This window comes from Cygnus olor, chromosome 7 (genome assembly GCF_009769625.2).
Source record: "Cygnus olor isolate bCygOlo1 chromosome 7, bCygOlo1.pri.v2, whole genome shotgun sequence".
NCBI classification, from domain to species: Eukaryota; Metazoa; Chordata; class Aves; order Anseriformes; family Anatidae; genus Cygnus; species Cygnus olor.
The window spans coordinates 20,261,743-20,289,379 of NC_049175.1; the positions used below are offsets into that span (position 1 = coordinate 20,261,743).

Here is a 27,637-nt window from a genome sequence, read left to right on the forward strand (position 1 = left end):
AACAGTCAAAACAGTGGTGGTCTTTATTTCCATCAGACAAGTTAACACTTCAACTAATATGAATTCATTTCACCATTTGTGAGATATGGAAATTAATGACTTAAAAAAGTGAGTTAACCCCCTTCCAAAAATATATTGGATAATACATAAGTCTGAATTTTACACTGTCCCTCTGATGAGCCCTTTACATTATGTGACATCACATACAGTTTTACAAGACAAAATAATTTATGGACTGGTTTTCAGCCTCTGATTTGTGAGCCTTCGAAGTGTCTAGGAAAAGCGAGTTCATACATGCCATGCGCAATCAAATACATAGATTTCAAAGTGGTCTCAATTCAACTGAAAAAATCTAGAGGTCCACCAGTGAAACCAATGTAGAAAATACTGCACTGGAATAAACACTCAAACCTTAGTGTTCGAGAGGGAAAGTTGGCATTAGCTTAAAAACTGAAAATACATTAGTGAGTGATTTTCTAATTTTAGAAACTGGGCTTTGAATAATGCAGTTATCAGTTGTTTTCGATTATGATCAACTTAGAAACTGCACACTACAGAAAAGTCTTCAAATAAATTGAAAGAATCTCCTCCCTTTGTCATCTAACACCAAGCATGTACGATACATAAACAACATCTGTACTATGGAACTCTCCATATAGATCAGAGATTTTCAGAAGAAACAATTTCATTTCAGTTTCAAGCCAATAATTAAAATTCTCCTTTGCATTGTTTACAATTTCCAATATAAAGGACAGCACTGCAAAACCAGTTAGCAGTCTGTTCCTGATCTTTAAAGTCAGGAGCACTGAAAATTTAGTGTTTAAACACACACTGTCCCCCCAGGTTTTCTTGCAGTCTTGCCAAGCAGCTCATATTTTATTTTATTTTTTTGGCAGGGTGAGGGAAAGCTGTTAAATAAAAGTGTGTCTCATCTAATGAGGAAAGGAAAGGCAACAAATCAATGACTAGTTTTCACAGTAAAATGCATCAGCTTTGTAGTTTCATTTGAAACCAAGAACAAATCATGAAACGTCATGAAAATAAGATAAAAATCTCCTAGAGTGATTACTAAATGAAGTTAAAATTACCGCACTAATCAGTAAACCCCAGAAGAAAAGCAGATGCCTAGTATCACAGGTCCTACATCAAACAGTATCCACTTTTTAAAATAATTCCATAAAATCTGTATGTTTGGCCACGTTGCACATTTTTCCCCTAAAAAATACAGTGTACAGAAAAAAAATCTCAGTATTCCCCATATGAATTTTGAAGTTAAGCTCAAAACCCAGAAGTTAGAGATCAGCTAAAAGGATTTTAAATTATTTACAAATCCAGCAGGTAGAACTATCATAATGGCTTCATTTCCATCCTTGTAGTGGCTTCCGCTCTTATCCAGCAGCATCTGCAGTAAAAATCTCTTCAGACAGCTCCATCACTGATCATCTGTCATTTTAAGCAATTCTAGAAGAGCCCCAACAGCTCCAAAATAACCCTTTAAACAAGCAAAAACAAAACAAAGGCCATCAAATTCCAAAATAAGACATAAGCATGATCATGCAAAGCTTTCAGTTTTGGTAAGACAATTAAAAGACCTTTCTTACAAGATCAGCCCCACTGTGCGAAGTATTTGCTCTATCTGACTTATGATTTAATACAATATTGTTTAGGTCCAGCAGAGCATTGTATTGTGAGAAATCTTGCACAGTTCTCTAAAACTGTCAAAAAATTACAGAACCACTACAGTGATGGTGTGTTGAAGCAGTGCAGTTTCCATTCTGAACATAGCCATCTGACAGTCCCCTCAGAACTACTTGCCGAAATTCATTCTAGTTGAGGTTTATATATAATGCCACACAGAACATAGTTGGTAGTAGGATCAAGAAGCATATGCGATGTTTAGCAATAAACACCAAAAGATCAGTGGTCAAGCCATGGAGCTAATGAGGGATATTTCCAAATGAATTCATAGTTAAATGGTATTTATGCAGAACTTAGTTTGTGCTTTCACTTCAAAGCAATACCATTGAGTTTCTCCCTTTTAACTTCATCGAAATAGTCAGGAACCACAAGATTTTTTTCCTTACAAATAAAAGAAAGTTCAACATATATTTCCTTACCTCATGTTCCAAAAACAAAGCTTTCAGCTGTCCCTTGGACCAATAATCCATAGCATATGCTAGCACCTTCATAGAAATCATATTAATTCTGAGAAAGTTTCCAACAAATACCACCTTGTCAATGTTCTGTAAAATTGAAAAGCAGACCAGCAAAAATTATATTCAGCTGCGTTATTTGTCCCATTCAACATATACTTCTGTCTCCACTATAAGATTACATGGGTATTTTGGGTTACATTTAAATTCTCCATACCAAAAAATCCCCAAATAATTTTAGTCACTGACCACTAAGTAGACATGTTGCAAAAAAATAAGACTTTGTTTTCTAGAGAGAGGCTCATACCACAGATGGTGAATATTTGTTTAAAAGCTCACAACCTTCCCAACGAACAGGATCCATTGTTTGTATATGACATAGATGTGCTAGAGAATACAAGTGGAGAACCTCTGAAGGGTATCTGACAAGAACTACCTGAGAGAGTAATCGTCTTTCATTACTTATTATCTGAACTGTGGTTCCGTTTTCAAAAAGCAAGTGAACCATAGCCAACACGACACTTCACGCGTATCGCACTCCTTTGTTTCAAAGCTCACTTGAACTCAGCGTTTATAAAGAAGCTCAAGTTTTCCAGACAATCAGTGTCACACTGTCAGTGAGAAAGCCACTCCGTATCCTTACTTGTGTACACACCAGGGCTCATTACCAACAGCTCTAGTACTTAATGCCGGTAACTGTTTTACCAGGCCCTGTTTCACCAGTTATGCACAAAAACGTCTACGTGTGCATTCTGAGCTGGTGTGCTGCACATGATGCTCACTATACACTAGAACTGGTGTAGAAGATTTGGTAGGAGACCAAATCCTAGAGACATAAGCTCTTAGAGGAGTCCTGAGGGAATGTTAGAACACATCCTCACAACCCTCTAGTGAAAATTCACAGCAAAAACCTGCTGAGAGCGGAGTTACCAAGCGCTGCCTCACTAGATTCATACAGCTCTGTGAGGCCTAGCACTCTGTTCTGCAGCAGTTATTTCACTACAAAGAGTGGCTTTGTAGTGTCCAGTACTGTGTGTGTGACACACTATACAGAACACCTTCACTTGAAGGCTCAGTACCGGACAGTGCTGGTATCCAGATGCAGTAAGGTATTTATTCAGTCTCCAGTGACTTAAGAGTTTCATTTCTGATCATCCTTCTCAAATCAAACACAGCAAGACACAAACTTTAATTAAATAATGCAGGATTGTAGTCATCTATCCACTTAGACTCTGCAGACACATCAGCATGTATTCAATATGCTTTCCTAGTAAATTACATTGCTGAAAATAAGAGCTTCTCAAGTTTCAAAAGGCTGCTATTAAACATGGCCAAGGGGACTCTGCATCCTCTGACAAAGCAGTTCTAGCTCTGGAACTCATTTCTAACAAAGGAGGGATAAGCACATAACTAATTATTTTCCTGTAAGTCAATACCATAAAATTGATTAGAACCCTACATTTGAACTTTGTTCCCCAAATTTCTTTTTCCTGAACATAAACATGAAGCTACTCATATCTGAAATTCAAGCAAGCAATACTTAACACAGACTGTAAAAATTACTAAAACTTTAAATCTAAAAATAGTAGTCACATCTACTAGAATAGCTGTGTCTGTCAGCACACAAGTTTTTTTTTTTGTATCAACTATTTTCCAACATTCCTTTGCTTGTCAAGGTTAAAAATTGTTAGTTTCCCAGATTTTGGAATTGAACAGAAAACAGCTTTAGAAAATGAAAATGAAAGGCTTTGAAAATGAAGGCATGCTATTTCATCTCTTAAGAGAGTCTTGCTTATTAACTTAGAATTGTTAACAGCTGAAATATTCAAAGCTGAAAGACAGAGGCCTTAAACCGATGAGGGTTGGTGATGAAATTCTTGCTTAAGCTAACCAAATTACAACATCATGGAAAAGACACGTACTCTTCCATCCTGGGGCTTTGCTAAATTGTTCAACTACCCTGCAGTAGAAAATTATACTATACCTTTAAACACAGCATATATACATTTGCCAATTCAATTGAACAGTGGAATCTATATCGATGCAACAAAAAAAAAACATCTTGCGCATACTTTTGCGAGAAGGCTCATTCAGATGCAGCTTACATGTTCTGCTAGTATGGAAAGTATAAACGAGGGAGATTGGTTTCCTTTATGTAGTTCTGTTGTGCCTACAACAGACTGTTTCAAATGATGTGTAGCCAAATGGTTCCAGACTATGGAATTTTTCTAACCTACTGCCAACTTTGTGCAAGCAAACTTTGCTTTGAAGTTCTTCAGAACGAATATTTCATTTATTCCCCAGCCTCATTTTTTCTGCACATATGCAAGTCATTTTCAACACAATATTAAAGCTGCAATCAAAAAAAAATTATCAAAAAACTCACGCTTCAGGGCATAAATTGATTTTGTCAAAGTGAGCTTTACCATTACCCTAAATCTAATGCATACATTCCACAAAATAATATATCAAATTCAACTGGTTTTTAAGCATAGAGCTCTCACTCAGACATTTCATTCACCAGCCTTGTTGGAAGATACAGCTGTAACTCACAATAACAATTTATGTGTCTGGAGTATTTAACAGAATAGCAGCATTACTCCTTTCTTCAGAGCAAGCTATCTGGATAGTAGCTGACTTGCAATGATAACATGTTTGAAGGTTTTTTATTTTATTTATTTATTTTTACTAACATATAAAGCTACTAAATAAGGTTCTTCTCTAGAGCCACAGAATAATTTGTTTCTCAAATGCTGCAGAAATTCTGCTTTGACATTGCCTGGGACATGAAGAATACTTAACACAACAAGCCATATTCCTCCATAAAATGCTGTGGATCACGTCCAGTTTAAATAAGCCCGTCCGCAACAAAAAAAGTTAACAACTTTTCCACAATGACTCAGAAGCATTAGTTGCATTAGTAGCCTATTTCCTCCTCTGAATGCATCGCATGTGGTTCCCTGCTGCAACTCTCCATGCTTTGATAGCCCTGTACAATGCTGCTTGAACTCCATGCCACAAGGCAACACTGTAAAGAAGCTGAAAGCAAAGAGAACACCGAAAGAGAATCATCGTGACTGAAAAAGTCAAATTGCCAAAAAAAGTATGTAGTCACTTTTCACAATAAAGGGAGGTTATCTGTAGCATTTTATAGGAGCACAGAGACTTGTGCTGTTCAAAATATTTTAGAAGTGCTCTAGAAGGGAATATTAGCAACAAACATAACTTGACATACAAAGTTACTTGGGAGATTCAGAATAAAAAATGAACAGCACAGCAGTGCTGAAGAGACTTCGTGATTGAGTCATAACATACTAGACGAAACTGAAATTTAAAAAGTTAAAAGGCACACACGGAAGGGGGAAAGAATTCAGTATTCAGACACAGGAATAGGCCACTACCGCTCAAGAAAGACTGAAGAGATTGTAGATGGTTTCTCAAAGGTAGGAGCTCACAAAAATCAAATGTTAAAAACTGTTAGTAAAGGAACTGACTGCAAGATTTATCAGTGTGCAATCACAATTCCATTGTACAACCACTTTCCACATACTGCATGAAGATCTATCATTTCATCTCAAAAATCAGAACCATAAAATATTAAAGAGGCAAAATGAAACACTGGAAAAGAGCAGCCATCTCTCCCATAGAGGAGAGATTAAGCATTAGGAATTTTTATATTTAAAAAAATCAAGAGGGTGATATGACAGACTTATAAAAAAACTACTGATGATTAGTTGTCTGCTATTTCTCATAAAGTAAAAAAATAAATTGCACACAAAGTCATAAAGCAGCAGCTTAGGGGTTTATTTGGTGTTTTGTTTGATTTAAGAAAAAAACAACTTTTATTCTAAGCGGAGAATGTTGTAGAGCTAAAATCATTAAAGCACCCAAAAAAAATGTAGATCAGACAAAAGCAGTCAGTTACCAAATAATACTGAGGGATGCAATTTGCAGCTCACAAATCCCTGCTTATTTTTGTTGTGTTTAAAATTAAAGTCTGTCACAATACCTGATCTGTTAATAATAAAGAAGTAGTTAAGAGTATTAATTTGGATTAAAGGCACTGATATCTATCCAGTACAGTTCAAGAACGATTGGACTGCTCTAAGCATCAATCGTTCAAGGAGAGCTTTACAGTCAACTTTTCTCCCCTCTTCCCTACTTTCAAAGCTCAAAGTATCTTACACTTTGCACCACGGCATACATGATAAGTCACAGGAATTAAGACGCAGCATTAAATACATGCATATTTACCAAGCAATTACATACCTACTATACCAGCAATTTGCATTTTTGTATTCTGATAATCTTAGTAAGCTCTTTCTAAAGAATTTAAGCTTATAGTTAATATATCATCTTACCTCATTCAGTGCACACATGCGAGCAATAGAACCTATGTTGTTGGTGATGGTAACCAAAGTAGCTCTGGCCAAGTCCTCTTTGCTGATGGAATCCCTCTTCTCTTTACTCATCATATGGCCAAAGCTGTGTGAGGAAAATCATTCCTTTTAATGAGGTATTCAAGTGTTGAAAGCCCTTAGAAAGGTATTAAATTAAATAATTAATTTTGTTTGGATTTGACATCCATCAACTTTAGACATAATGAAATATGTGAGAAGTAATCACATTGGAAAGACAAAGCAATGAGCAAACGTACTTCTTTTAAAATATTTTAATGGAAGCAAGCTACCTAAAGCATTGCTTATACCTGCTTAGAAAAACCACAGAGTAAGAAGTAGGTGAGAGATCTAAGTACAAAGCACATGATCCATTCAGAGTGACAGTCCCACATGGACACAGTGCATCATTACGCACGCAGTTCAGCATGCACACCAAGTTTCCCAGAACTCCTTAGAAACAGCTCAAAGCATACCTTGAGGCTACAGCAGACCCTTGAAGGCCAAACCGCTCATAGTCTCCGCCGTAAATATCTTTCACCAGTTTATCCACATTGGTGCTGTCTCCTTTTGCAGCCATTTCTAATGCTTCTTCGAAGGTCTCGCAGCCAGTCAGCAAGCAGCAGAGGCCCAGGAAAGTTCCTCCTCCGAGACTAGAAAAGCACACTTCCTTCAGAACAGCAGCTGGGACCAGCTTTTACCACAGATCTTCAGACTCCTGTTTTCAAAGTGCTCTGCACAGCTACCAACTATAATCTTGCATCTTGGAATCTCTTGGAGAAGTGAGGAAAGATACCCCCCAGGCTGAGTTTAATACACCTGCATGGTTTTCTACTCAACTACTCGTCAGTTCTTAGTATTTAAACGGGAGAAATCATGCTAAAGAAAGCGTTAGCTGAGAACGTGGCCCAATGCAACTTTCCAGTTTGCTATTGGTAGCGCCCAACCAAGTTTTCTTTGGGTAAGAATAAGCAGCCAGCCAGATCACCTGAGTCAGCAATAAAAGAATAAATGGCAATCAACACAAAATATCTATGCAGGGGCAAGCAGCTAAGATGCATCTTGTCCCCCTAGGCAATGGCAGGAAATAGTCTGGTTGGTTCCTGTTCAAAGCAAGGCTGGCAGCACCCCTCCATGTCTGTCTCAGCCCTCCAAAGATCTCTGAACAGGGAGCAGTCACTTTTCTTGAAAACCTTGCACATGTTTACGCAGTATCCAAGTATGTGTAACAAGTTACTAACGCATTCATTAGAATTCTGTTAAGACTGCAGAGTCCAAAGTAGACATGAACTTCAACTTACTAACCTCTACATCCTTCCTTAACTTTCTCAAAGATTAAGAAAGAGTAACTTATTTACACAGATTGCAGTCACACTGATTGGAGCCACAATGAACAAGACCAATGAGATGCTGCATTTGCACTTCACAGAAAACACAGCAGGTTAGACAGGAACACTGCTCAGACGGTGGTGTTCAATTATTAGGAAAGTTTTTCAGAACACATCTAGTAGTGCAGTAATATATTAAATATCTGAACAGGAGGAAGCTCTGCACATCAGCCACGAGACAATATTGATTTCATCATCGCTAACAAGTCAACAACCCACTGCAGTCATGTTTTTCCCTTTGTAATGTAAACGATCAGAAGTAGATCTACAGATATTGAAAGGACTGCTTGAAAAAAACACACTAGAATGGCAAGAAAACCAAAGCCTCCCCTAAGATCAACTTTGTTCATTCGTACTGTATACAGAAAAATGGCTCATGTCTACAATTATGATATTAAGATATACTTGAGATAAGACAATGGAAGACAGACATGCAGTCATTTACAGTGTGTACGAAAAACTTCATTAATACGTACCATGCATTGAAGAACAGAATGCAGCTTTGGAACAGACCATAGCAAATCCAAAGAGTTTCTTTGGTTGTTGCTTTGGAAGTGGACTTGGGGGTGGGGAGGAATGGATATATATATACACTTCTAATTTGTTTTAAAGGTCACAAGATTACTAATATGAAATATATCAATTTAGCTTGTACATATGAGTGAAGAGTGCATAGATACATATGTATTTTCAATACTACCTGGAAGCTTCAATACTACCTGGAAGCATGCCTGTCTGGACTAAAGTAGTTCCCTACAAGTAAATACTTTCTGTGGCCACATCACAGTTTACAATATGAGTAAACTTAAGCATGCCTCAGGCTACTGTGGCCTTAACAGCAAAGTTTTGCATCCACAACACTGAACTCCCAAGCTCTTAAACAGAGCAGTCACATTTAAAATTTTTTCCCCCTTTTATTTAACAGAGGCCAGAGTCCATTCCGACTCAGCTGTACCCTACAAATTGCTTCAGAGAACACTAGCTGACACAGGCAGAAATCATGCTGAGAATCACGTAAGAATACAGACAGTCAAATTCTAGTCTTTACATGTGGCCATTCATTGGTTTACCAGCACAGTCCAAAGACTACTGCAATCAGTAAGGAAACAAGACATCTAATAAGACTCCCCTGCCAAAATCCAGTGGTAGCAGGTAATGCTATAAAGTTTTCCTGTATCCTGGATGCACATCCTAATTATTAAGCAAGACATTTTTGTCTGGCCCAAACGTTTTTACTTTACTGCTCTGGCTATTCTAGTGGATCAAAGCGTAGGGAAGAGAACATTTATTTATTGGAACAGGTCTATTTTGGTAACTCACAGCAAGAGATAGGAAGTAGGTGAGAACACCAAGGAGAGATTAAAGCAGCTCTGAAGCTGAATGAACAAGTGATTTCACTGACCTACACCCTCCTCCGAAGAAATCCTGGGATATTTCCAGCCTTGCTACTAGTGAGTTTTTTAAAGAAATGGGAAGATAAGAATAATTTGAAGCTGCACCTATAGTCGCTGTCTGCTTTCATCTGTTCAAATATTAAGAAAAAATATAGAGAATTAAATTTACCTGGATCCTGTGACTCTCTTATAGTTGTCCTTTGAGTATACAGCTAGGATGCTGACCCCTGAGCCTATGTTAACCAGCAGCATAGGATATGGATTATCAAGGCAGTAAGGCTTTTTCTGGCATTGTTCAGGATTTGTAGGATTTTCAAAATAATAGCACTCTGGTTGGCCATTGAAACCAACAGAATCAACATAAAGCAGGCCCTGGATCAAACAGTCCAATTCATCCAGCTTGTGGAGTTGTAGATCAGCAATCTGGAATAGAACAAGAAATTAAATGTTTCTTAGTATAGTACAACACTGAGAAGGACAAAAGGCACTGCTGAAGCACTTTCATCAATTTAACAGTAATGTATTATGCTACTCAAACAGTACAAAGATCTGTCCAAGCATGAGGTCCAATATACAAGGAGTTAGCTTTCTGCCTGACAATGGGTACCTCCCAAAACAAGGTGCTACGCAGCACTGTCCTTCAGTTCCTTTGCCTTTTGGATAATCCATGCTCTGCAAGCAGTCCAGGAAAAATTTTCCTCCCAGACAGCAGTCTGTAGCAATAAATTTTTCCTCTCATCCCCATGCCATGAGGACTGTGCTCTGCAGTTTTGGGACAGTATCTGACATGTGGGCAAAGTAGCATTTGTCAGGATGCTCAGTGCTTTAACTCATCATCCATCTACATCTCCCAGCAATTTAATGAAATATTTGGCAGAAGCAGTAAGGTCAAGAAACTGCATTTAAAGTACCAGATAATTCAAGCTTTACGAAGTGCACATTCGTATGTTAATAACCATTAAAAATGCAGTGGATTATACTTAAAGACTTGCCTTTTTTTTTTTTTTTCAAGTGCATTTCTCCAGTAATGAGAGTTGTTTCTTTAAATTACAATCAGTATGTTAAAATGCCTCATTAAAAAAACACTGTATTCTCAGTGTTTGGTGAAAAATCTATCTAAAAACCAAAAATATCCTCAGGCCCATGCCCCCATCATAATATTCATAGAAAAAATAACTGCAGCAGAAGGCAGAAAAACAAGTGTAAGAGCTTAAAAAGCATATTCTTTTGGATCTTACAGGTCACCCATTACTGTACTTAAGCAGACACCTACTTATCATAGCACTCTGTTTACTAGAGTTAGAAATCCCACTCCTTTCTAGAAACAGGATACAGTGATAATCTGTAGAAAATCTCCTTTCCAAATGACATTGAATTTAAACGTGTAAGGAGAAGGAAGAAAATATAGAAAAGTCTCACATGCAAATCCTGAGGTCACTTGCATCCCCACACCAGCACAGTAGGTCTTATCTACTCCACTTCTACCAGAAAAAGCAGCAGGATATTAAGAACAAAAGGGAGCTATTCAGCTCGGAGCAGGTTCTCAAACATTTGCATATTGCAGGATGTTTTTATAACAGCTAATAGATAAGATTCATGGGGCTACCTACCTCCTATTTTTAATTCTGGAAGATATATTCAGTCACTACAAAGAGAAGCTATTTCTGTGGAACGGGCACGGCCAATAGGTTACATTCTTTTGAGCTATTTAAGTCTCTCCCCTTAAGTTTTCTCTGCTCTTACATTGCTTTAACTAGCCTGAACTGAAAGCCGCCCTACTGTTTGGGTCTGCCCTCACTTTATGCTTGCTAGTCCTCAAATCCTGCAACTATAGAAAAGTATTTCTACAAAAAACAAAACCAAGCAAACTCAAAGACCTCAGTATAAATACAGCTATTCATAGGACAACAGACACAGGTGGGGATCACTTCTTTTTCTTTCAGCATTTCCTCCTGCAATTTTACAATCCCTTCATATGCTTCCCTTGGTTACCACGCGGCTATACAAGTTACAACTACAGAAAGGCATTATAAGTCTTGAACCATTTGCCCAGCAAATAAAAGGAGTAAGCACAAACTGGGGGAGAAAATTAAAGAAGCATTACAAAAAAAGGCTGTCTTTGCAAATATCTTGGATTTCAGCTATTTCTTGCTATTAGACTGAGAGAAACAACTCCAAGAGACATACAGTGCAAGGGATTACCAGTTAACAACTCATGCACTCTCTCTCGCAATGTTGTATGGAGCTCACTAAGGCATTAATAGTTAGAGGGTTTATTTGTTCTATTAGAACCAGTAAGTGTTGCACTAGCTTGTCAAAACAGACGATTGTATACCAGCCATATTTCTCTAGGTAAAGTACTCTGGAGTTTCATAGTCCTCATTTTACTGTATGACCTAGAAGCAGCATGACAAGACACGATCCAGCCGTATCATACGTAAACATGCTATGAAACAGAAGCCTGCAACACAAAGAAGAGCCGTTAGTGGATGTATGGCCCTTATTGTCAAAATCTCTGGTCATCCTGTAGGCCAAATAACCAGCCACAAGCTGCTTTTGTCTCACCAGTATTACGCTTCAATAAATACATAATCTTAAGTACTTGCAAAACACGAGCAATACAAATCTAAGAGAAAAAACACTTCTGGCGTTAGTGCAGAAAGACAAAATGCTTGTTTCTACCAGCTCTCCAGCCAGCCCAGCACTTTTATAAGGACAGAACAAAAGCAAGTAATCAGGGGCTTCTTTCAAGCACTGAGCACAGAAGTCTTATTAGGTCCAACCCTCCACATATAAAAGCCACGTTAAGATTTACTCTGCTTTTTATGGTTCTGTGCTATATTTAACAGCTGATATACTGCAAGCAGAAAAGACTTACACTGCTTTCTTTCATGTATGATATTCATAGCAGACTGAAAAACTATTTTCCTGAACCGTTACAGCAGTCTGTTTCTCATTTTTGGAAGGAGCAAGACTGGCATCAGTATTCCACGCAGCCTGCCTGCATTGAGCAACCTGCAAGCTCTTCACCCTCACATCTCAGAGGCTCTGGGCAGCCCAGCAAGCTATTTTTTTTTCCCTAAGCACAAATTAGGGCACAGTTGCAAGAAACACTGCAACCCAGCCTTACACAAGAAGCCAGGATGGGCCAAGGCCACAAACCCTTCCCAGTCCCTTTCACTGTATATAAAACTGCTTTTTCCTCTATTCATTCTCCGCTCACAGTGACTGAAGCAGTTCAACTGCATCACAAAATAGACGTGCTTGAAAACATCGCAACTAATGTATGAGTAGGCGTACGTGTTTCTCTGCTGCCACCACCTCACACCACCCCACTCTACTCACCCTCATCTTTGAGCTGTTCAACACACTTCTCCTTGCAGGAGCTGAAGAGCATTAGATGTTCTTCCTACAACTTTTTACAAAATGCATTTGTAGAATGTTCACCAGCCCTTTACAGCCACTAATATGACGTCAGGCAGCACACTGCTCTACTTATCCTGCTCCACACTCCTGCAACTACGTTCAGTATGGTGCCTCTCAAAAAATGGTACGTCAGAAAGTTGTGCTATGAGAGCAAGAACAGCAGAACAGAACAGTATACAGGACCCTGGAAGAAAAGTTTATGATGGTTACAGCAAAACCATGTGCACTTTTTTTTTTTTTATAAGAACAGTTTTTCTACCTTATGGCCAGACCATAGAAATTCATCATTTTAGACTGCTTTTAAATACCAGGTGAAGGGAGGGAACAGAACACATTGGATCTCTAGGAATTCTTCAGGACCATCAAGAGCAGGGACTCTGGATTTTAGCCATGTTTATAAGTGGGTGCAACACAGCAAAGGAGCAGTGAATGCTTCCATGTGACAGTGCATGCCTTAGCAACCAGCTCCTAAAACTGAGCTGATTGCAAGGATATGCAAAAGGCCCCTTGTTGCCATACACAGATGCTATCCTAAGGAGGATGAAAGCCCACCTCTTGGCATAAACTCATAAGGAGTGCTGCAAAACAACAGTCTGTTCAAGGCTTTTTTTGTAGCATGCATAGTGTCAAACAAGCTTTAGCTGTATCAGGCAGCATAACAGTAACTCAACCCAGCAAAATCAGCACTGCCCTGACCACAGCAGGGCAGCTGGCAGAGCCTTGCTGCCAGGAAAAAAAGAAGAAAGAGGTACCAACTTTCAGCTTCTTTGTAGTGTGGAAGCACAGTTGAAGACTTGGGTCGTGTTTGCTTTCATGAGTATTTCCACCTCAGGCAAGGAGGACATGGAACAGCCCAGTCCCCCTGAGAGGGGCTGAGGGCAGCCATGACATACCTGCAGAGGGCAGAAGCCTGATGGATCAGCATCAGGACACGTACATCTCCTCAGAGAAGCTTCAGCTCATGAAAGATTTCACCTGGTTTGAATTTTCAAACTGTTACCGAGCTCTGGAGAGCACAGGAACTGCAGAACCTGGGTGCAGTTACAAGTTCATTTGTGTCTTGGACTTTCAATGAGAACTAAGAAAATATTTCTGTAACAGACTGTTCGGAATTTAACTTCTTGCAAGTTTTTAATTATCAGCTACAACAGCCTCACTTACTGCATCACGCTGGCTTTTATATTCCTTCTGGGCTTTGCTCCAGTTTTTGTTTCCTATAATGGCTCAGTCTATTTTTGCCTTCCGTCTCCTTCCCATTACCTCTCCTCCACTTTCATAAATAGGTACTTTGCTTTCTTCACGTTTCAATTGTCTTTACCTCAACTGCCCCTCCAGCCCCCAAACTTGCTTCATTTCGAGCTCTGGTGAGGGTACTCCCCGCAGCTCCTTCCCCACCCCGAAGCTGGGAAATAGCACTCAGATTCAAGTAAGACAAAGTCTATCACAACTAAAAGGTCAGCCTAACGTTCACTGAGGCAGAAGAGAAGACAGACACTGCACCAGCTTTGGGCAAAAAAGCGACAGTCCAGGATGCTCTTCAGCACCTGCCCTCTCGCCAGGCAGCTAGAAGGATGTCCTCCCTCCCTGGGCAGGGAGGAGACGCACACTGCCTCTCCCCAGTCCCCCCAAAGTGAAATACGGCCTACAAGTCATCCCCTGACTCAGGCCCTGACACAGAGGCAAGCTCTAAAACCAGCCAGTAACTGGCATGAGGAAAACGCTCTCCAACTGCCAAGCTTAGTCTTAAAACATTTTTCGTATGGTCAAGGGGAAGGTCAAGGTCTAAGTCTGTGCCGGTAACAGCTTTCCCCCCACACACCCCCCAAATGTGCTTTATTAAGCGACTGGCTTTTGGCTCAGGCCCTGCTTCCAGTGGAGCCAGTGAAGTGGAGTGAAGTTGCAGTGCAGCCAAGTCAGGTTCTCCAGTTATCAGTCAGCGGGAATCCCGCAGCAGAGCAGGTTTCAGACAGAAGCCTGAATAGGCCTTTCTTCCCTCAGCCCCCACATATCCCTCCTAGTGACCTGTTTTACAAAACGAAGTGACAGCCTGTTTATTCTTTGTAATACTAACAGCATACTTCTGTGAAAGCAGCACGCCTGCTAGCATGGGGGAGGCAAAGAGCATAAGCGCTTTATATTACAGGTACACAGGCAAATAAGATCACGTCCTTTCCTCATTTAAAGAGGTTGTGTGGCTTTAACATTCATAGAAGATGTGAGGTGACAGTAAGTATTTGGAGAAAGGAAGGAGGATAAACAGAATTAGGTGACTGATTCATCTGTGCCTCAACAGCACTGCTACCTGAAAATAACAAAAGTCAGCCATAAGGACCAGTCATTAAGAAAGGGAGAAAAAACACAACAAAAAACATATACCCACAAGAAAAAACTAAGCTGGAAACAATCCTTTTAGTGAATTACTTACTGATGCTCTTTAATGAGCATCAAATATAACCATATGCTCGGTAGAGTTATTTCTGTGGTCTAGTTTAACAAATACAGTCAGTTTTCCTACTTCTAACAGAAGCATTCTGATCTTAAGAGTGAATTAAATAATTTGCAGGCTGTTGAACATTATCGCTGGCAGTCATCAAGCAGTCCACGGAGACTCTTCCAGATCTCCTTCTACCCATCGGCGTGGATCACAAGAGAGGGAGAGGTCAGTCAAACCTAGCTGGCTCTGTAAGTTTAGTTGCCTTCCTATGGCACAAAAAACAGCTGTCAGAAAAACAGAAGATGCCTCCCAGTTTTGTTTTAACATACAACAGCAACACAGATGTCTAGAACAAGCCTATTTAACTTATTTAGGGATTCAGAATTGGACACTAGAATAGGCAAGTAAGAGTATTTGCTAGTTTATTGTAAGGAGAAACAGTGGCTGCAACCTTAGAAGAAAACTTACTTTGGGATTTGAGTGTTATTTTGCAGTATGTTGGATCTTTCGTCCAAAATCTATGCAATTCTGGAAGTCCCACAAGCATTTAGAAACACCATGAAAGACAAATAATTTTAAAGTATATGCATAGGGAAATAGAGGGCTAGAACAAAAGCATGTTACTTGTATCAGTTTCATGAGTTTACTACCACTTAACTAGACTTCTTCATGGAATTAAGAGCATCCAGAACCATACCTCAGTTTTTCCACACTGCTTCTAGCAGGAACATCAGCATTTAAAGCGCCTCCTCCCTAAAAGGCATTATATAACACTGAATCCCGCAGCAGCAGGATATGAGACTCGGCACTTGTTCTCTACCTCTGCAGGTAGATGAGTGATCAAATATTTGAACCAGGCATTTTAATGCTTTGAGAACAATTCTGAAGCTGTTGTCCAACACCAATTTACAGTCAGCAGAACACACTGGGATCGCCAGCTGTTGTTAAAATGGCTAATGAGGTGTGACAATTTAAGTGCTAGTACCCAGGACACTTAACCCTTCTAGTGATATTAAACAAGCAAACCTTCCTGTAACAGACAATATTTTGCTTCTGTAATACTCTATGGATACCACAGTTTGAACCAAGAAACGTTTGCTTTAAAATACAGTGTGGAATTGGATAGCTGCAAGGTGTCCGAAGCACTCATCTCAGGTGAGTGCACTTCACTGATTGCATCATGCTACCCAATACCCCAAGACAGCCTTTAAAGTGTTTTTTCTTAAACTACTTGCAAGTGTCATAGCACGCAGCGTAGGACTTCATGCCCAGGTGCCTCAGGAATTAGCTGTGTGACCTCATATTTTTGTACAATAGCTAGTAAAACAGCCTCAGCTTCAACTAAGACTTCTAGCCCTACATTCAGCTGAGCTGGGATAAGCTGGTTCCCTCCCTGTAAACTGCCTATTTTCACCAGATAAGGCCAAAGCTCTGGAGAGAGATGCCTAGCTGTGACAGCCACCAAGCAGCTTCTAGTTCAATTCCACAGCTATAGGAACATGGTACGTGAACTTCTGTACTCAGGAGGCAACTCTAGCTGCTGCTCCATGATGGAAGAGAAGTCTGGGAATGCTGACCTTTCCAAAGGAATAGTCAGCCTCTTCAGAAAGCCTCAAAATGACCTCCCATTGTTACCAGATAATGTGACCTGAATCATCCCTAGGCATGTGCAAGGATGCCCCAAAACCTGAACTAAGGCCACACTGACTACTGCTAGAACTCACCTCAGACTGTGGTACCTGATATCCCCTACACAACGCAAGAAAAACAAAAACCATTCCTTTTGAGAACTCAAACATCAGCAGAACCTAACTCTTAGGCTGGCTGCAAGTCCCTTAAATGGCAAGAAATCTGGTACTAGTAGCGGACTGCTACAGCAATTCAGAAGTTTGACAGTCCTTCATTAGACTAGCTTCTTCCACATCCAACGCTTACTGAAAATCATTGCACAACAGTTGGAGTTCATGTTCATCTCTTGCAGCATCCTCTTCCCCGAGGAATCACAGGATTTTAACCATTTGGTAGGTGAGGGATATTAAAGGGAAAAAAACCAAAACCCTCTTGTAGTGCAGGAATGGCTGCTTGGAATTAAAACTGAAGCACATGCCGTCAAGGACTGCATTCAACAGCAGTTGATAAATCAGTGTGATAGCTCTGTAGACTGAAGCAGTCACAGAAGAGCAACTGCTGTAACCTGTCACCCCCAGCCATCCCTCACCGTCAAGATCAGGTCAGAAGCTAGGTACAAGTGTCAGACCTGCTTGAGTAAATACTCCACATTACTCTTTGACTAGTTTGACTGTACCAGGGCATTTTCACATTTTTCTAGAGAAACATATGGAGATATGCCCCAGCAGAAATACGTGCTTTTTGTGCAAACTTCAGCAACAGTCTCAGCTCCAGAATGAATGAACTGAATTTAGAAATGAATTTGTGCAAAAGAGACACAGAGCTGTTGTACAAACTGTGTTTTAAAGTCACTGGGAAGACAGTTGCCTGCCATGTATGTATCTCAATACTTCAGATTTACCTCAGCTTCCAAAGCTTCCTGCAGAGGTTATTTAGAAGTTCTAGGGAAGCTGGGACATTGTCACCTGAAGAAAGACAGTTCTTGAGGTGACTTACTCCCAGACCTGAAATCAAAAGCCAGCTGCTATTGCCATGCTTCCATACACTATTTCTTTCCCTATTCCAAGCTTAGTCTTCCACAATCTCGACTTAAGCCTCCAAAAGGACTAATAGCAGGGGAAGGGAACCAGAGTGTAGTCTCCAGCCTGTACGGTTTCATTTCTGTATTTTCAATAAACATACAGATGAACAGCTGTAGTCTCAGACTTCAAAGCTGTCGTAACACACCCTCAGCTGACTATGAGGTATCTGATCACCACAGCTGCACTCTAAGGAACCATTTACTGAAGACATCCAGCAGTCATACTTCAGTAGAATACACGAGCCTCCCCACCTGCCCTTGTCTCCTCCATGTTCTCAGCAATTCCACCAATTAACAAATATGCATTGTTAGTCTTAACCATTTAGGATGAGCAAAACGCGTTATTTTCTCTGCAAGTTTTAAGCAATAGGACTCCCATGACTTTTTTCTTCCAAGTACTTCCCACTGAACCCACATGAACCGTTCACATACCGTTCTAAAGTCCTCCTCAAATTTGTAAGCTCCACCTCCCGTGGCGCAGAGCGTAGTATGCAAACTGGAGAAGTTCTTTTCACTACCCATCTGTATGAACCTGTGCATGGCACAGCTGGGAAAGCGGATGAAGTGCAGGTTTCCTTTGCGTCCACACATAGTCAAATTTTTCAGTTCAAGATGGACATCACGAATGCCAGTTTTGCCATAGGCTGTATTGGAGGTCAGGTATTTCCTGATGCTTTTCAGGTTTTCCACCTCCTCCTGCTCCTCTTCTGCAGTAATGTCCTTAGGTTCGAAGTAGACCAGTTTAACCAACGTTCCACCGATATCCATTCCAAACCATGGAAACGCTAAGGATGGGGGTTTGGGAGGAAGAAAGAGAAAGCCAATGTAAATACACAGGTAGCCATAGCACTTCAAATACCTGCTGAATGACAGTTCAGCGCAGTGCAAGTTACAGCATCAGCACCTGCTCCTAAAAGCTAGTGGTCACTCATGTTTCCAAGTCACATGCATTCTTTAAGACTTCATAAAGCCTATTAATAAAAAGAATAAAGAAAATCCCCAAAAATCTTTCTCTGGAGAAGCAGGTTGTAGAATGCAAGAATAATTTTTCCAGGAAAACATTTTACTCCCCAGTCAGCACCTCTTGACGGAGCACATTTACAGCATGACACCCGGTCTGACTCCCAGCGCTGGTTTTTAAAGTAAACTGGAGGGGACACAACCAAACAGGAGAGCAAAATCTTGAGTCACACTCCCACAGCACAACATTTACAAACCCCCTTCTGACACAAACTGGAATTTCTGCAATGGCAATGCTCTGTCTGAAGAGCAGCAACCCGTGACTCTCCCCTCATAGTGGGAGTCTCCACAACCCACCACAACTAGTGTCTCTGTCAGAACTACAATTCTTGCATGTATTAGAAGAGAATGAGCTGCTTTAAATTCAGTGTTTAAACCCGACTGACAGTCATCTTTTCAGAACATAGATTCCCTTTTCTGCTGTGTACTTTAGCTATCATACAATTACGCAAGAAATGCCACTCTCAGCATATGGATTTGCCCCAGACGTCCCAGGTCTACAAAAGTCTTTGTACTGTTAGCAGCAAGAGAAAAATCAGCATCCTCTTCTTTTTGCGATAACTGAATGAGGTTGGTCTTCCTGCTCTACTTGCATATACACACCCACATGCATTTTCAACAGTAAGCCAGGTAACTCCATGAAGCGCTGAGAACTAAGAACACAGAAGTTATACACACGTACTACAGAAGGCAGCTTCTAGTAGCACTTCTTAGACAGATTAAAATTAAAAGTACTCAAGTATGTTGCTAACATGCAAGATGGATTTCAAAAAGAGCAGTCACGCAATCACCTCTCTGATTTTAGGGAAAAGCAAGCAGCCTTGACAGAAACACAATGCTACCAACCAGGGGACCGCATCTTAATGCTGATACAAGCTCCAAACCACCGATACTATGTGCATCACTTTTTTTCTGCCAGTGAACCTGGCTATAAACAACTTAGAAAAAGATTTTAATAAGCACATCAGGTACTGATCACACTGTTCTTCCTTGGGTGATCACAGAGCAGTAGGAAGTTACTAAGTTTCAGGCTGAAAGGAGCTTAGCATCTCACTTCTTACCACGAGGGTCTCAGCCTATGCCTCATTCTTGCCTGACTGAATAATTCAAAAGGCTAAGTTTCATAATTGTTAATACCAGGAGAAAAAAACAAAACAAAACACAAACCTTTAAATGTCAGATGCTTAAAATGGCTTCTTTGCTCCATTACTGTATGCCAAATAAACAATTCAATTTCACCCTGCTTTCCATAAACACAGGGAGGGCATAATGCAATTAACTCCCATAAAGTTGCTTCCTTACCAGTCGCTTTCCGTAAGAGCACCTACTGTTACCTATGGTAAAGTCTGGTTAATTTCGTTTTCCATTCCCTACAAGCTGCAAGACACCAAGACACTTAAATGAAATCTAATTTGATGTTTGGGAAGATATGTCTGATACAGAATTGATGCATGTCAGCTCCCTGAAATGAGAAAAATTTGAAACAAGCGTTTTAAAAACAGGATTTATTTTGAAAGGGCGAAATATTTTACCATGTAGTAACCTGTAATTCGATCGCTTCTGGAAGTAGAAGAGAAATACTTAAGCAAAAATAGCCGAGTCCACACTGTACAACACTGCAACGCAGTGGAATTCGGGATGTCAGTCCCAGTAGTGATTTGCACAAATCTTTGCTTAAGCTACTGAGATCTTTAATTACTTGTTGCACTGGAACAGTAAGTCTCCTCCACCTAGAGCATATCTTAACTATGCAAGCAGGAAGTTTAATATTAAAAGCAGCATGGTTAAACTCTGCCATACAGACCCAGCCTATTCCTAAGAATACATGGAACTCCAATATCCTAACATTATGGACATAAACTCTGCTATAAGCTACCTGCACTGGTAGTTGCTGTACAGTTATAGTGCAGATTTAGTTTTTGAGGGGGGAGAAACATTCCTTTCCCTTATTAAATATAAAGCCAGGAATAAAAGCATAAGTGCTAATAGCTCTGGGTTATTCATAAGATGTAAACGTCCTGGCAGTCATTTAACTTTGAGGAGTCATAATTAAATCATTAACTAACAAGAAATACTGTAAAACAAAACAGAAACAAAAAACCACCACCATCAAGTTACTTCAAGTCTGTGTATTTCTTGGGATAGGTATGCAATGCTCATTTAAAAAACAAGTGGAAACACCAACTCTCTTTTTCCAGTTTATTCTCTCCATGAATCTAAGGCTCTTTCCTTTTGCTGTGAGCCAAACAGTGAGCTGCAGAACAAAAAGAACTTTGCTCCTACAACAGCAGCAGTTTTCCCTAGCACAAGTAAATAAAGAGCACAAGACCAGACCACAACTACTGATATTTCAGCTATGCAGGAGAACAGCTTAGTTTTCTTCACAGCTGCTAACACCGGTGATCTGCTGCAAATCGCTTGCAATAAAGGAAACATATTTTGGTCAACTAGGACATAAACCAAGTGTCAAAGTTCCTGATGAGTCCTGCTAAAATTTGCATAACCTCCATGTAACTGGCTGGAATCACAGTACAAACTTCTGCATCCCAGTGACTATTTTAACAATTTACTTGTTGTACCTCCTGTAACTATCAATATACCCTGGAACAAAACACAACACTCAAGCACCATCAGGTCTTTCCAACACTTTTAGACAGCCCACCCTACCTAGTGGGTACCTGTACACTTCAGCTTTCCTGACTCAACTAATGCAGTATCAACGGAAACATGCACGCAGGCTGGTCCCGGCTTCTCCTAGCTCCCTGAATGCAGACAGTAACACCACTCAGAGGCCACCAAAATTACAAGGGCTATCACTTCTGCAACCAGAGGGTATGAAGAAAGGTATCTGTCTCCACAGACCTGAGAGGAGATAGGGGGAGAAGTGTTATTTTATTTAACACTCGGATTTTATAACATAAAATGATGCACAGAAGTTCAGTTTCCTGAGTAGTTAAAAACCAAAAAGGCAAGAAGTGAAATCAGTCAGATCCAAATCCTAGCCGATAGTTCAAGATAACTCAAAATCATGTGATTTACTATGAAAAAATGAAGAATCTGGACATGTTGCAGAAATGCCTCTACAGCATAAAAGTGCATTTCTCCTTAGCGAAAATTCTCTGACAAGACTTGTGAGCCGATGTCTCTTCTCAGAGACAGTACACGATATACCTATTGGCTCAATGAAATCTGTTATTGTAGAGAAAATAAAACTACCCTACCGTACCAGTGCGCTGCAGTAAGTCATAAAAAGCGGTAACACTATGAGACCTAGGCCTAGGTCCGACAGAAGTGATACAGAAAGCGTCAAGACGAATCATGCTGTCTTAAAAGCCTTGCATAAATCAAAAGCTCCGCTTACCTTCTTGTGAAGATTTATTCTCTGTATGTTAATAAACTGTACCAACTTACCGGTTTGTTAGCTAGAGAGAAAAAATTTCCATTACTCCAAAACTTAGCTGCAGAAGCATGTGACAATGCAAACAGAAGGTATCCACAGCATTGCATAATGAGGTAATCTGATGCACACCAACAGCTGTGCTATCTGGGGGAAAGGTTTACTCACGAGAAATTCCATGATACACTTCACCTAGTTTCTCCACAAGCTACGAACAGTATGAACCCACAAAGCTTTTCCTATAAAGCACATTACATTTAAAATTGAACACGTTTAGCTTTTAAAAATCCTTCCGCTAACATAGAATTTAAGGCAGGGTCAGGGAGAAGAATATCAGACTAGCCTGCTCCTCCTCCACAACTCAGGAGAAGTAAAGGAGAACTCCCAAGCCACTCAGCAACACTGCCCCCAATTAAAGGGGATAACAGAGGGCAACCCCTTTCATCCATTTAAGCAATCATTACACAAAGGTAGTTGCGATGATCATCTCCCTAGAACTGGCAGTAACACCTTTGCAGCCTTAATTACACAAACCTGGCCAGTCTCATTCAGCCTCCTTTCATTAATAAGGAATTCCCTTTCCCTGCACTTGTCTGAATTGATTCTTTCCTTCAAGCGCAGGTACAGTATCTCAATATTTTATCAGTAACTTGAATGGTGATATCAATACTCTTTGATACCTTCACCATAAATCTCAGATAAAAGACCTTGGCATCTGCTGCTTGTTGTCTTTTTTTCCTGGATGCATGTGACGAAATCCTATGATTTCGCTAACATCTTATTTCCATGGCTTGATGCACTGATGAGCTAAGAACTTCCTCCTGCTTTAATTGGGACTGGAAGAGGGGAGAGAAAGCCAAAACTAAAAATAGAGGGGGGAAAAATAAAACGAAAGTCACATCTAAGACAGGATATTCTCCTCACAGCTTCTGAAAGCTGCTTTCCATTTATAAAGCAGTAATAGTTTACATGTATATTTCAATCATTCCTTCCTATATTGCACAGTTATTCTGAGCAATCCAAACATATGTTTTGAAATGGAAGCATTTGTTTTCCTTTGAACAAAAATAGAATATGTAGCTTAACAGATGAATTATAAGTGCTTAGTAATGGAAGTTTCTTCAAACCTTACACAGCTAGAGCTAAATAAATCACACATGCAGTAAGCGCAGCTTTGCAGCTCATTTTCAGCAGCAAGCTCTTATTGAGTGTCTGCCTCCTCATCACAAAGATGAAGAAAAATCTTCAACCCCCAAAGCAGAGCTGTCTGTCAGACAGGTGTGACCATCCATCCACATGTAGGTACCTCTGTTACCACAAACCCATTTCTGAAGACAGCAGCGTGAGTCTAGGTCACTACCTCATCTGGATAGCTTCAGAAGGAAACGACCAGCCAAAAGCCAAACTCACAAAGCTGCAAGTGATAATCACCTGACAAGATTTTCCTTCTTGCATCTGACAGCGCCCTGCCCGATGGCAGCGAGAGGATCTAAGCTTCCCTCTCCTGTTGACAAAGCATACCTCGCGGTAGGGCTAGTATGCAGCTGGAACCCGCAGGATGCTCACTCGCCACAACACGCCCACTGGTTCGGCTGGGTACGACCAGCCCCATTCCTCAAGCAGCCCTTACATCTGCCTACAGGAAAATCAGCTGGAGACCTGAAAAGCGGCGTGCCTCCAGAAATAATTTACAAGATTAAAAAATGGTGGGATATTCCTACTCCTTGGACAAAGCATCAGTAGCCAGCAGCACTTGTTCACTGTGTCAAAGAGCAGTAAGACCCAGACCATTTCACTCCTGTGCTCTCCATTAAAATCCATTCTCTAAGTCGTGGCATTCCACATTTAACATCACCACAACTGAAAAAAAGGTTTTTCACATTGAAATACCTAGAATAAGTAGTGCTGCATAACTATGCTGCATCTGTGCCCCACAGACGTAACAATGTCAACACTGGCCAGAAGCATTATTTACTGTGAAGCTGCAACTTAGTAAGTGTTTGATCGGGGCAGTTTTAAGGCACATTGGGTGTAAGTAGCCCTGCTGCCTCCAAGCATGCATTATTTGACCTCTACCTATTACCAACTGAGGTGTGCAGAGATCTAAGATACTGCTTGAATAGAGACCCCAAAGCTTTATCTTAATTTCAGAAGAGCAATCCAATTAAGACATCCAGCTGGCTTCTTCCCTATGCCTGATGTAGAACAATGCCGTCAAGTATCCGTCCAGGTAACTGCCATGCGGAAATCTTGGATCTTACTTGGCTACGGTGCTCTTTCGCAGGGGTAGGATCGATGAAGGCACTTAACTGTTCTTCGTTCTTCTGTTCAAAGATCACATTTATACTGAACACAGTGACTTCAGCAGGCTTTCGAAATTGGCAGAATTCACAACATCTGACTATTTTATTATCACCTGGAGCACTACAGAGCACAAGGCATCACAACTGGATTCGTTACACCTTGCTGCAATACAGACAGGTAACAAACCTCAGCCGCACGAAGGGCCTGCCCCAGTGATTTGAACCAGAAAACTGGCGGAAGCCTGACATCCCCAACAACTCACCTGGTTCAACCAAGAAAGAAACAAAGCCAAGACCAGCTCTTTGGCAGGAGATAAGTCAGTTCCCAGATCCTCTCTCAGCACTGAGAACAGCAAAGAACGCGGGTTTCAAGGGGAACCCTCCCTCCTCAGAGGGGAGAAGGGCTTGGGAATGCAGAAGTCTGCTGCACCTTGGCAGGAAGTAAAATTGTTCAAGAAAACATGTAGTTTGTGAGGATTTGAAGGAAGAATTGCAACAGAGTTTCATTTTTGGAATATTGGGAAATGACAATTAGCTTCATCACCACGCAAAGCAAATCCCACAATCAATATTCAAGTCTTACACACCATGTGGCAACTGCACCACATTTTGCAATGTGTCCCTAAGCACAGAACAAACATCTGTAAAGAGCAGGATTAAACACAAAAACAAGAAAAACAGGACCGTGTAGTATTCTCTGGAGATAGATGCAGTGGAAAGCTATGCAGTACCAGAACGCAAGTCAGATTTAATCAACTTTTTAAGCTTGGGATAATGTGTTATCACGCTTTCCTGGAAGACTAATACTAAATTGCAAGTTAATTTATATGCTTTCTGGACAAGAATAAAAGGATGAGATCAGCAACAATTTATGCATCTTAAATAAAAGACAAAAATTGCCCACAAGAGAATTTTAAAAAGCACTTCTTCCCTTGGCTGCTGTTTTCATTACAGCCCTCTTAAGAAACCCCAGAACCAAAGGCTCAGCTGCTGCACATGTTGGGCAACACAGCCATTGTCACCTGGGCTCTATATGCTGATGAGCTATTTTTCCCCTCAAGTTCGGAGGGAATTGAAATTCCTTGTTTTTGTCTTACTCAAGTGATCGCGCTAGAAGCCTTATTCTTTGCTTCGGAATAGTTTTAAGCATTATGAAGAGTTTGATATACAAGTGCTGACTCTTCTTAGTTCCACCAGATGAAGGCTGAAGTTAGTCCAAGTTCTGTCAGTTTTGTTCTCGAAGGAAATTTTGGAGCTGGACAAAGACTTAGAGAGCCGGTTTGCAGCAGAGATCAATGGGGTCACCAGCACGTTAGATCTGGTCGCAGGCTGCTTTAAATAGCCACAGGTACCGCAAGCACCACAACACTAATCGATACGGAGAACATTCGGAGGGAAAGGGGTAGGCAGAGCTCAGCAGAAGCGTTTAAGAGGCAGAAGGAAAGCTGCAGCTCTTCAAGGATGTTCCTGACCATTTCGCTCTGCTGAGGGAAGTCTGTAAGCATTCATTTCAGAGCGAGGCAAATCCAGGCTAGCTGAACGCACGCTGCTTCCTACTGAGCAGAAACATCTTTAGGCTTTGGCAGTGGGTAGCTGCGATCCTGGCTACCCCGATTACCCTTCGGAACACGCCGAACTCCTACGAGAAAGCCAACGCTTGCTGGCTTTACTTGAGGGGTAGAGAGGCGAGTGGGGCACACACCAGGGCGCGTCCCCAGTTGCCTGCTTGTGGAGTTTAACTGGGAATCACTCGGTAGCTGCGTGCCTGTGCACAAGTTAGCGACAACCCAGTAAATAAAGGACGCTGATCAGTAACGAGCCGGTACAAGCAAGCACATCGCAGAGATGCCCGGGACAGCCGCGGGACCCCGGGCAGGGCGAGCCGTGGGTAACCCCGCCGCCCCCAGCCCAGCGCCCCGAGGGGCCCTGCCTCCCCCCTCGCTACTCACAGCGCTGCTTGTGCACGATCAGCTTCATGGGCGCGGCGGGGAGGCGGCGCGGCCGGCAGGACCCCTGGGAGCCGCCCGAGCCGACGGGACGCGACGCGACGCGGAGCCGGGGCTGCGGGCACAGCCGGGGCCGCCGCCCGCGTTTGTGCGGGGCCGCCGCTCCCCGCCCGCCGCCGCCCCATTGGCGCAGGGCGGGGCCGGGCCGGGCCGGCGCCGCCGCATTGGGCGAGCAGCGGGGGCCTCGCTCCGCCCGCACGGCCCGGCCCGGCCCGGCCGCGGGGGGGGCGCGGGGGTCGACGGTGGCGGCCGGGCGCTGCCGAGCCGGGCCCCCCGCGCTGGGCACTTACGTGGCCGGTGCCGCCTGCCCGAGTCCCTCCTGCGGCGCAGCCTGCATTTCTTGGCCGGCGAGCCGTGGCCGGGCGGCGGCGGCGGCGGCTCCGCGCGGAGCAGCAGCGGGTGCGGCGCCTCCCCGCAGCCGCCGTTGGCGAGCGGCTGGCCGGGCGGGGGGCGGCCGGCGTGCAGCAGCCCGCCGAGCCGCGAGCAGGAGGAGGAGGCGGCGGCGGCGGGCTGGGCGCGGAGCTGCTCCCCCATGGCGGCCGCCTCGGCCCCTTTGTCTGCCGGCTCGGCCCTGGCTGGGCGCGCCGGAGCCTCCGCTCGCGCCGCCCGGGGATGCGGCGCCCGCTCCCCCCTCAGCCCGGCGGACGGCGCAGGCGTGGTGGCCGCAGCGCGCTGCGGAGGGGCCGGGCCCGCCGCGCCCCCCCGGCACCTGCGGGGCCCTCGGGAACGCGCCGGGGGGGGGGGGGGGGGGAGGCGCGCTCCCGGCACGGAGCCGGCGGCAGCGACCTTGGAGGCGCTCGGGCCCGGGGCTCCGCCTGGCCCCCGCCCCGCCTGGCCGCGGCCGTGCCGCAGGGAGAGCCGTGCCCTGAGGAGAAAAGAAGGTCGTTTGTGGGGTGGCCGTCAGCGAGCAGCGGGGCGCCCTGCGGCTCCTCCTCGCACCCGGAATTAGCGCTCTGCACGCTGCCCCCGGGGCACGGAGCCATGCCGACCGCCTCCTGACAGGGATGCC

The 27,637-nt window shown here is 42.5% G+C and overlaps 1 protein-coding gene across 4 annotated transcripts; it reads right to left on the reverse strand.

Annotated features, from left to right (window-relative positions):
• On the reverse strand, nucleotides 1-27,191 carry PANK1 (pantothenate kinase 1). Of its 4 annotated transcripts, none has more exons than XM_040562858.1 (7): nucleotides 26,919-27,191; nucleotides 18,335-18,687; nucleotides 9,502-9,755; nucleotides 7,027-7,203; nucleotides 6,515-6,638; nucleotides 2,118-2,243; nucleotides 1-1,492 (listed from the first exon to the last, which is right to left on the reverse strand). In XM_040562858.1, the coding sequence occupies exons 1-7, from the start codon at nucleotides 27,160-27,162 to the stop codon at nucleotides 1,433-1,435; spliced, it is 1,338 nt and encodes a 445-aa protein (XP_040418792.1). In that variant the 5' UTR covers nucleotides 27,163-27,191; the 3' UTR covers nucleotides 1-1,432. The 4 variants fall into 4 exon arrangements, with proteins under 4 accessions (XP_040418792.1, XP_040418793.1, XP_040418795.1 ...); XM_040562859.1 differs by lacking the exon at nucleotides 26,919-27,191 and adding an exon at nucleotides 26,572-26,727; XM_040562861.1 differs by lacking the exon at nucleotides 26,919-27,191 and adding an exon at nucleotides 21,590-21,744.
• Between the last annotated feature and the right edge of the window lie 446 nt (nucleotides 27,192-27,637).

Excerpts from the sequence above, each read along its gene's own strand:
- PANK1 (XM_040562858.1), bottom strand. The coding sequence starts at position 27,162 with ATGGGGGAGCAGCTCCGCGCCCAGCCCGCCGCCGCCGCCTCCTCCTCC. Across the intron at positions 18,688-26,918 it reads GGGCAGGCGGCACCGGCCAC|CGTTTCCATGGTTTGGAATG; the intron begins GTAAGTGCCCAG and ends CCCCATCCTTAG. Across the intron at positions 2,244-6,514 it reads GCATGTGTGCACTGAATGAG|AACATTGACAAGGTGGTATT; the intron begins GTAAGATGATAT and ends TCAATTTTACAG.